The sequence below is a fragment of the Podarcis vaucheri genome (genome assembly GCF_965113315.1).
Source record: "Podarcis vaucheri genome assembly, chromosome: 11".
Classification (NCBI taxonomy): Eukaryota; Metazoa; Chordata; class Lepidosauria; order Squamata; family Lacertidae; genus Podarcis; species Podarcis vaucheri.
Window position 1 is genome coordinate 42943624 of NC_138749.1, and position 11076 is coordinate 42954699.

The window sequence follows — 11076 nt, forward strand, 5'->3', positions numbered from 1 at the left end:
CCCTGCTTGCAGAATGCTCTCCCCAGAAAGGCTCGCCTGGGGCCTTTGTTACATATCTTTAGGAGCTATGCAAAAATATTCCTCTTCTCCCAAGCCTATGGCTAATTCAGCAAGCTGTGGCCTTTTAAACTGCCAGGGGAGGGGGGGGGGCGTTGTTTTTGTTTGTTACTGTGGTATGTATTTCTGTGTTTTCATATTGTAAACTGCCCTGTGATGTTCAGGTGAAGGACGGCATAGAAATGTAAAAAAATAATACATAATGTTAAAGTGCTGATTCTCTGGTGCAAGGGTAGCATAGCTACAACTTTCCATAAGCCCCAGTCAGCACAGTCAGTGATCAGGGGTGCTTGGAGTAAGGGCATCAAGCTCAACAAATGAAACCTGGTTAGTCTTGGCGTAGCCTAATAATTTAAAGCTTGAGGAATGATGTTTGCCTTTTCACTACCCCTTGCTGAAGTACGAGAAGACCTATCCTTATTGGCATTGTGCTGGCTTTTGACGATACATCTGTTTAAACTGGCAGTTCACTGATCTCTGAACCTAGATCCCCCTTCTTAATTATCGTGTTGTTTTAATGGAATCATTTTGCTGCATATTTTACTTACGGTTTAAACTTTAATGTTTTAATGGGATTGTTTTAGTGTGTACTTTAACTGTGTGTTTTAATTATGGGTGCTTATATTTTAATGCCTGTGTAATTAGTTTTTAAACTTGTAAATTCCTTGGAAGCCTATATTGGCATTAAGGAGTTAATTAATTAATTAAATAATTAATTAATTAATATCTGGTGTGTACCACATTGGCTGCTTTGCTCTGCAGTGCTGAGGATATATACCTCTCCGGAGATTATTCAAAATGCCAACAAAACCAGTTCTGGAAATATATTTTACATAACTTTTTTAAAAAATGGAATAAGAGAGAAAAATATGCTGTGCTTCATAGTCTTGTGTATGCATGATCAGTTGCTATTAATGGCAATACATTAAGTCCTCTAGCTTCTAAATTTTGTGGACACCGCCTTCCCCAAAAAGTGGGTATTGGCGACAGGCTTATAGCTGTTGCAATTCGGGTGGGTCCAGAGCCAGTTTGTTTAGGAGCTAGTTGTACCACTGCCTCTTTCAGTGCAGCAGGGACCACCCATCCCCTCTTGCAGCAAAGTGCTAACCACACTCTGGACCCAAACAGTGACCCCCCCCCCTTTTGCTAGATTTGATAAGCCAAGAGGGACAGGGGGCACATGGTCAAATGCATTGCTGGCAGCATCTTGTGCTCATCAACTTATTGCATAAGGCGAAACTGACCCCAGAAAAGGTCCTTGATAGCAGCACTAGGTACCCACTGTCACAAGTAGGTTCTGTGCATTCACAGTTGTATACGGAGAACTTGTGTCACACTAAATATTCTGTGTAAGGTGTAGACAAGCCCAAGGTTTTTTCTCCATGAAAGGAACATGCCAGGGCCATGTGCACCTGCTAGCTTTCATGTTATTTCTGAAACTGGGATGCCTGACGCTCAAGGAAAGACCATGTCCCAGATACACCAATACACTTATTCATCATGAGAATGTTGCAGGGCAGTACTCCATCCCTACTTTGATAAAATACAATTGCTGGTTTCAGGAGAGGTTTCTTTAAAAAAAATTGTACACATCAACGAAAAGCAACAAAGCAGGCATAGGCAAACCCGGCCCTCCAGATGTTTTGGGACTACAGTTCCCATCATCCCTGACCACTGGTCCTGTTAGCTAGGGATGATGGGAATTGTAGTCCAAAAGCCTCTGGAGTTTGCCTATGCCCGGCAACAAAGGGATGTTTTAATGTCTTGTATTTAGGATCTGATTCCCCAAGTAGAGAACACATACACATAGCATAATTTGAAAGGATGCGCCCAGTCATGAGATTGCAAAATAGATGCAAAGGAACTAACCAGGCTCCCTAGTGTCATCTATTTCCTTGTCTTTTATTTTGGCACAACTGTGGACCACTGTAAACTTACCACAGCTTCAAACGTAAGCATTTCATGTATTGGCAGAATTACTGTACCATCCGCTTATTGCCTATCCTCTCTCTATTTTTATTTTTATTTTTCTGGTAGGGCGATACACATCTGAAAGTGATGTGTGGAGTTATGGAATTTTCCTCTGGGAGACCTTCAGTTTAGGTGTCTGTCCATACCCAGGAATGACTAATCAGCAAGCACGGGAACAAGTGGAGAAAGGTAATTGCTGCATGTCACACCATTTATGATTAATTCCATTGAAGACTAAGAATTCTTTGTAATGCTTTGTGCGCCTTGCCTCAGACTTGGGGCAAAGGTCTCTGATGTGAAGAAATTCCAATCTAACTACGAAGTTTCCAAATAGGGATAGATCATCATGAGAAATAACATTATTGAAACATTACAGAAGGTTTTGTGTTAGCTGATTATTTTGGTCTTTGATTTCTGTTTTGTAGAAATGGGTGGCCAGTGACTAATAATTAAAAGTCTGATAATTAAAAACTTTATGCCATGAGAACTATCCAGGAGCTGGTTTCAATATGGGAAACGTATGAGGAGCTGGCCTCTGGCTCAAGAAAGCTATGTTGCAATAAATTTATTGGATTTTCAGTTGCCACAAGACTGTGGTCCTTTTCCCTAATACCTTTAAATAAAAGCAAAGGCAAAGGACCCTTAGTGATGTTGATCAAGTGCAGCCTCCAACTGGGCAAATGTCATTCAAATATTGTGTAGGTCAGGTCAGAAAAATCAGGGGAAAGTAGTTAAAATACAAAGTGGGAATAGCGTAGAATGATATGTGGCTTAACTTAACATCTTATTCACACATACATTTAGCGGAATGCGAATTGTTCACCTGAAAGGGTGGGAAGGACCTATTTAGTTGGCTCTGTTCATTTGGGTCCAGAATTCAGTTGCATTCTCCTGTGACTTAGGATTTCATCATGATAGAAGTGGTTTCCGTGATGGTAATAGCATGTATGAATTTGGCCCAAGACACACAGACTACCTGAACAGAATGCTCTGTGTAATAAAGTTAGTTATAACTGATTTAAATCTCCTTTAGCATTTTCTTCATTAAATGTCTATATGACCTGATATGAAAGGGATAAATGGATCTAGCTCAGTTTGGCAGAGGGACACTTATCAGCATGAGTCTTGTTCCTCAGGCATTGGGAATTCTAGTTCCACCTTCCTTACCTCCATCAAGCTGCTACTTCTTGGGCCTCATTAAAAGAACTGTCCTTTTGTGGTGGAACTCACCAACACATTACTAATCCTTTCCTTAAGATCCGCATTGCAAAAATCAACAATATGCCCATAGATTTTTGAAGCTGTTTCCTATCTTTGAGATAATAAAACATGCAGCCTGTTCCTTCCAGCCTTGCCAGTCATAGTTAGCTTAGAGTGACCAGTGACTCTGCCTCCTAGGAAGATTTTTCATGTTTGAGCAGCAGGGAAAAGGTGCTGTAAGCTGATTGAGGAAAGAAAACAATTTGCTGTGTGCAAGAAGAGTCAAATTCAGAATGAGATTGGGTAGGAGAGGGAAACCTGATTAGAAATGGTTGAAGCTAGAACAAAGAAAGAGCAGGAAGCATAAGGAAACATCAGGAAAGGTGAAGGTATGATTAAGGCTGCAGTCCTATGCATACTTTCCTGGGAGTTGTTCAGATGAAATCAGTAAAACTTCAGAATAAATCCCCAAAGGAAAGGCAGGCAGTCACAATGTAAAGATAATGATATGAGAAGCTAAAACCTGTGTCAGGAAGCAGCAAAAGAACCCAAAATTCCAATTAACACTTAGGTAAACATTAATTTTAATCCAGAGGGGTAGCCAGGTTAGTCTGTTACAGGAAAAGCAGAAAACAATTTTGTGGCACCTTAAAGACTAATAAGCAGAGCAGTCAATACACAAAAGATGAAATGGACATCCAAAATGGCAATATTAAAACACAACAACCAAGGGGGTGATCATTTTAGCCTCCCAGAACACTCTGTAGATGACCTTGAAGTGGCCATATCAGTTCAAAGGAACTTCAAAGGGAGGCTTAACATGAAACCACTAAATAAAAAGTAAAAAATGTCCACAGTTAATTGCGTAATTATCATTGTACTTTTCTGCATTTCATTTCCCGCTACCCTCTACCCCCACTGTTTACAGCCTAACACTAACCACCTCCCTGCCAAAAAAAGTCCTGTGTATGCATACCTGTAACTGAGGATAATATTTCATACCACTGATGAAGTGTACTGTAGTCCAGTGTTTCCCAACCTTTTTTGGGCAAAGGCACACTTGTTTCATGAAAAAAATCTCGAGGCACACCACCATTACAGCCCCGTGACGTCAGCGCGCAGCGTCACGCCGGGAGGGACATGAATTGCTAGCAAATTACATAATCACCTCCTTGAGGGCTGGCTCATCTTCTCCGAAGGCAGAACCCCATTAATTAACAGGACAGACTCACACCATAGCCAAGACGAGGGGGGAAAACCTCAGTCATGCACAGTCATGCACATGTGGGGGCTAAATGAGGACGAAGACCGGGCAGAGAGCAGGGTTCAAATCACCCCACCTGGCCAGGACAATCCCTGGGTGCTCCCTTGGGCCACTCGCCTGACCCACCTCGCAGGGCTGTTGTTGCGAGGATAACACGGGGAGAACCACGCGCGCCCCCGGGAGCTCCTTGGAGGAGAAAGCAGGCGATGAATGCAATGCACAAAATATATGAGAGGCGACCAGGTTTTGCAGGTGAGGGGCCCCCGCCAGCCTCCGCTTCCAACACCCGGCGCAACAACGCCGAAGTTTCCCCCCGGGCTCGGCTCGGGGAGCAGCGCTGCTCCCCCCCGGCTCCCCTTCGCCCTCCCGGCTCTCTCTGCCGCCCACTGGGGACCCCCCCCTCACCTGCCAAGTCCGGAGCGCCGGTGGAAGTTGCATGCAGGGCGCCGCGTTGCCATTGCATTGCACTGCACTCCATGCAACGCCTGCACGCATTGCCTTGCACGCCCGCCAAGGGGTCTCCCCGCGGTCCAATGCGTCCCCTCCGGCGCAGATGCAGCATTGCAAAAATAACCACCCCCCCGACGCAGCCCTACCTGGGGGGCAGCCTCCGCCTCCGCCGCTCCGCCTCCGTGGGGATCCCCGGGCTCCATCCTGCCACCCAATCTCCGCGGGGGCGCAGGCAGGCTGCGCGGGGTCTGCGCGGAAGAGCCCCTGCCCGCCCGGCCGCCGCGCTCATTCCATGGCCGGGAGAAGAGCGCTTCAAACAAAACGCCCGGCCCGCCAGGCCACGCTGGGAAACGTAGTTCGCGCACCCCACGCGGGCGCGGAGCCCAAGGGCAAGGGGACTACGGATCCCGGCAGCCCCCGCGCCGGGGACGGAGGGGGAGAGGCCGGGTGCAGGGATGGAGGGACGGGTGGGCGAGCGAGTGAGTGAGTGGCAGCCGCCAAGCCTTGGCCGAGAGCCAGGAAGGGCCTCCCCGGAGGAGGAGGAGGAGGAGGAGGGAGGCGCAGAGCGGGAGGGAGGGAGGGAACCCCAGGGGTCATCTAGTGACGGCGCCCCAATCGAAAATTTGACTTTTTTAAAAAAAAAATCTTTCGAATTTTTTAATTTTTCCCGCGGCACACCAGGCAACATCTCGCGGCACACTAGTGTGCCGTGGAACAGTGGTTGGGAAACACTGCTGTAGTCCACAAAAGCTTATGCCATAATAAATTTGTTAGGGTGGAATTTCTAAAGAAAACTTATTTTACAGTAAACAAAAACAAACAAGACATCAAGCTAATAATAATGGTAGCCATGAGAAGAATAAACTTACAAGATAATAAAATAAGAATCATATTAATACAGTGATAGCTTGGTTCTCAAACACCTTGGTACTCAAACAACTTGGAACCCAAACACTGCAAACCTGGAAGTTAAGTGTTTTGAACTTTTTTTGGAAACCGAAAATGCTCTGTTTTGAGTGTTACACTTCCGTTTTGAGTGCCACATTTCCATTTCGAGTGTTGAGTTGAGGTCTGTCTGTTTTTGCTATTTATTTTGCATTTTTGTTTTTGCAGCTCTTTTTGTTTTGTTTTTGTGACTGTGTGGAACCTAGTTCAACTACTGATTGATTGATTGATTGATTGTGTGACTGCAGTATACTGTTTATTGCTTTCATTTTATGGATCAATGGTTGTGTTAGATAGTAAAATTCATGCTAAATTGCTGTTTTAGGGGTTGTTTTTAAAAGTCTGGAACAGATTAATCCATTTTGCATTACTTTCTGTGGGAAAGCGTGCCTTGGTTTTGGAACACTTTGGTTTTGGAACAGACTTCCGGAACGGATTAAGTTTGAGAACCAAGGTACCACTGTAACAGAAAGCTTAAAAAAGAATGAGTGGCATAAAATATATTTCATAGTGGAATGCAAGGTTCATATTTGTACAAAACATATCAAATAATCATGAATGTTGCCAAATAAACTCATAATTAATGGGAATGTGCCAACCATAATATTGTTTTGTTATATAAATTGCAAACTGCCCCCAAGTTGGAGGGGTCCACATCACCTCTGGCTATACGTATTTTATGAGCCAGTTTTCAGAAATGACAGTGCACACCGTTAGGGCAGTAGTCAACTAAATAAATGTGTGAGAAGAATGACTTCCGCTTGCAAAACAGGACTTTCACCATCTCCAAATCTGCTTCAGAAAGTTGGAGAGAAACCTAGAACAGATTGAGGGATGAACAGGGGGCAAGGGAAATCCTGCTGCAGAAGTGAAAGTCACTTTGCTTGCACAAAGCACTACTAACCACTACATTAAATACAACCCTTAGTCTTTAAGATGCCACAAAACAATCTATTGATTGTATTAATCCTCCATTTTGTGGGTCTTGCCAGATGGATTTAAGAACATGGAGCCAATATTTGGTGCAACAAAATGATCTACATGCCCAGACAATGAAACATTTTTCTCAATCAGGTTTTTGTGCCATTCATATTCCAGTCTTGCAGACTGGTGTGGTGTGAAAATTCTTTAAATGTATTCAAATCCAGCACACAAATATTCTTCGTGAATCAAGTCTGAGGAAGTTTGGTTGGTCACTGAATTTTTAATTGTGTTTTTTTCCTCCTTTTGCTTCTCAATAGTCATCTTCTTTCCATGTCTTTCTTAATACGGTAGGCTATCGAATGTCAGCACCTCAGAAGTGCCCAGAGGAAATCTATAAAATAATGCAACGGTGTTGGGATTACAATCCTGAAATGAGACCGAAATTCAGCGAAATTCACAAAGAGCTCTCTGCATTGAAAAAGAAAGTGGCCTCATGAGAAGTTAACAGGACTCAAAACTAGAGGACTCTTTTCTCTTTTCCCAGAAAAGTAATATTTTATGTCATGAACACTACACTTTTATACATTTCTTTCAATATTCTTCTAGAATTCTTTTTTAAAAACAAAAACAAAAAACGGTTTGTATTCAAGTGTGCCAGGCTGAAAATGTCAAAGATATCTATGTTAAAGAGAGAGAGCTCTGCCAAATGCTTTATATCTGATCACAGTGATGCTGTCATTTAGGTTATATGTAAATAGACAACATATAGTATGTGTATAGGTTTTGTGTTTTTTTAAAAGAACTCTGGCTGCTTTCTATTAGCGAGATAACTCCCTAATCTTTTTTTTCACTGGGCTTTACCTCTGCTTTGATTCCAAGTCCACACAGTGCATGCCAGGTGGTTTATGCACGAAGGCAGGCACATTTTTGTTACCTCCGTTTAAAAGAATATACAATATAATGCTCTGAAAACAAACAAAAATACCAGCTAACACAGCCTTGGATTTATGTGTATTCTTACTCTAAAAGATCTTATTTGAACAGTTTGATTACAGAATGGAACTGCATGCATATATTTCTTGCAGATATTTCATGACAGTAAATATTCCCTATACCCCTCCAATTTTTTAAACCAAGAAAATGTAGGCACAATTCACAAAGCGCAAATCTATATGGTCTGGCTGTTATTGGGGGGGGGGGTGGAGCACAGAATAAATCCAGATGTGAGCCTTATGTATGATGCATCTATCAGGAAAACTCTGTAGATGATCTGTTTTTCAGAAGGATGAGCTGCAGCAGTGCATAGTTGTTCTTGAATGTGTGCATTCAGAAGTGCTGTCTGCAAGAAACATGTTTGAGAAGGAGAGTGGCATATGAAGGTAACCAGTAACACTGAATTTGGATGGGGAAGGGGAAGTGACTTACTCAATTGATCTTTGGAAGATTTGTGAATTGATGTTCCTGTTCAATATGCAGCTGAAGCAAAGAAAAAAGGAAGAAATGTATTTCATGTACACTTTCCAAAGGGGGAATGTATTTTTCAGTAGCAGGGAGCAGGGGGTGGGATCCTAATGGTGGGGAAACTAACAAGGAAATGTTATCTTCTGTATATAGTATCTGGCACACTGAACAAACTACAAAGTCGAAACATTAAGTTAAGTTCCCTAATTATGCTCTGATTCTGCTGGGTTTATTCAGTTGACAAATTGCAAACTCCAAAATGACAAATGAGCATCAACATATTATTTCCAAGGTCTCCTACAATTAGACCCTTTCCGGGCTATTGTGTAAGTTGATGGTATGACCCTGACCTCTTGGATCTTCAGTTGATGAGTCTTGTTGCAGGAGTTTCAACTTGTGCTGAAGAGGCAGCAAAATGATGGCCACAGTGTGTCGGCACATTGATCGTTTCCAGCCCAGGAGAATGGAGATGAGGAAATTAAAAGGCGTTTTGAGCCTCAAAACGGCATTCTTTTGTACAGTAGGACCAAGATGTAGGTGAAGTCTTTGACTGCTTTATATGTTACCTGTTTGGCTGACCCTGCTGGCCAGAACACATTTGCTCTTCTGTGTGTGTGTTTTTTGTGATAGTACAGAGTGGTGATGTTGAGGAAGGTAAAGTATACTTGTAGTCTAGAAAAGTTGATGTCATTAACATGATGATAACTTTAATTGTTGGATTAAACAGTGGAGTCTATTGTAGATGGACTTGTTAGCAGTCTAGCACAGGGGTTTCCAGGTGATTCTTGCCTTATTACACCTTACTACACCAGGACTGGTCAATGAGTTCAGAATCTAATGGAGAAGGAGAGGGGGTGGGAAGAAAATATAGTGTTGCATAGCTTAGCCTGGCAGTTTCTTTATTCAGCAGTGGGCATGTGCTGATCTTTGTTCAACACAAATAGGAAATACTGTATTAGTTCATTATGGTGACCCCAAAGGGATCCACAACAGTGTGCCTTAATTCATTGGCATTGTTATCTAAAATGCACAAGGTCTGAATGCTATCACCACATGGGAGAAAACACCACCAATCGCCTAGCTTTAGGTCTTCATCTATGCATTCACGTAAGGGCAAGAATGTACCTTTTATTCACTCTGTTCTTAATTTTTGTCTTAAGTGTTAATATTTTTATATACGAGAGACTATACCATTTCTTTAAAGTCTTCTGAATGTACTCTTGTCTTTCAGCAATGAAAAGGACAGCTCTTTGTCTTAATTCAATTAGCAGGACTTTCTGTCCTGTTCTTGTACAGATGTAAAGGATAAACACTATTTATATTTCATTTATGTAAGCAGATTTGCAATTCATGTCAGACTGCTGCTCAAATTGAAAACCATTTTCCAAACACAGGATACCAGTAGCATTTAGAATTTGTTCTGGCTGTCCTAAAATCAGGGGTCAACTGAAGATCACTAACTTATGGGATATTGTTGGTTGACTGATTAAAAAAAAAAAAGTAAGTCTAGTGTCCTGGCAGTTTTCTTCACACCATCTTGTGAATCACTCTCTTAGAAAAAGTCACTTGCCAATGCCTGTTGGAATTATGTATGTTAGGAAGTTAAATTCATTCCAGATGCATGCAGACATAAACTATTAGTTGCAAGGATTTGGTCAAAAGAACGAGGCTGTCTAATGCACCCCTGCTCAGTGAAGTTTATTAAAGCTGGGGAAACTGCATTTGAAGCTGCTTTCTTAATGAAGTAAAAACTTTGCATTATTATAAAATTGTTGTTTGTTACAGGATTTATATAACTAGTCTCTTAGAACAAGATTAGAATCACACACACACACACACACACACACACACACACCAACCCTCTTTCTTGGGAATATGCAATATGAAATAAATATTGTCATTTATATCGTTCCGTAGCAGTGTACATTAATGGCCTTTGTAAGTGCTGTAATTGTGTTTATCTAGGAAGCAAGTTTGCTTCCACGTTAGCATTTCACAAATAAACAAATAAACCTTTAAAAAGATACAGCACAAAGTGCAATTTGGAACTTGGCAATTTGAGCCTCTTTGCCACAGTCACTTTTCATTTTCAATAAATATGATTTTTAAAAAGGAGTTTATAGTGCAAATTCTGAATGGAACTAGAATCTTGAACAAACAAATAAATTGCTATTAGGAGAATCAAAGGCTTCTTACATTTACTGAAATGTGCAATATTACAAATATCTCTCTTCAAAAACACAGTGTGAGGGAACCTTTAACTGTCCTCACTCTTACAGTAATTTTCCAATGTACCATAGTCCCCAAATATTTGAAGCCTTTCATTTGATGTATGAAGTTATTTATAGATGCAGCAAATGCCAACTCTTTGCTTTTATAAATATTGAAGCAGATACTAGAACAATGTTGCCAAACAGCACTGTTTATGCAATAAGCCACTGGCTTGTTTGGTTAGAAAACAGCTGTAAGGAAGAAGAAAAAACACTTCAGTTGTTTTATTGTGTTTCTGTTTTTATCTTCTGGGTTATCAACTGACCATATTGGCTGGTGACCTCGGTTGGCATTGTGTTGGCAGTAAGTTACAGAAAGAAAGTACGTAATAAAAAGCACAGACTGTTATCATTGCTGTTTTTATATATTTAAGCTGCTGGCTAACATTTTTTGTAGTTCATTTTGCTTTCAAAAAATTACCAAGAAGAGCTTTTAACCCCACCCCTTTTAGCTGGATGAAAACATGGAGGTATGCAAGGGCTTTCACCAGAGACATAGCTTTCTTTCATATCGCTTGTGATGGCTCTTCCTCA

The 11076-nt window shown here is 41.6% G+C and overlaps 1 protein-coding gene across 2 annotated transcripts in view; it reads left to right on the forward strand.

Moving 5' to 3' along the window:
* Positions 1-10867, forward strand: part of FER (FER tyrosine kinase) — a 160626-nt gene extending 149759 nt beyond the window's left edge. For both annotated transcript variants that reach the window (XM_082191435.1, XM_082191436.1), the window contains exons 19-20: positions 2095-2217; positions 7163-10867. In XM_082191435.1, coding sequence (XP_082047561.1) covers positions 2095-2217; positions 7163-7308 — 269 coding nt within the window. In that variant the 3' untranslated portion in view covers positions 7309-10867. The remainder of the gene's footprint in view (positions 1-2094; positions 2218-7162) is intronic.
* The last annotated feature ends 209 nt before the right edge of the window (positions 10868-11076 follow it).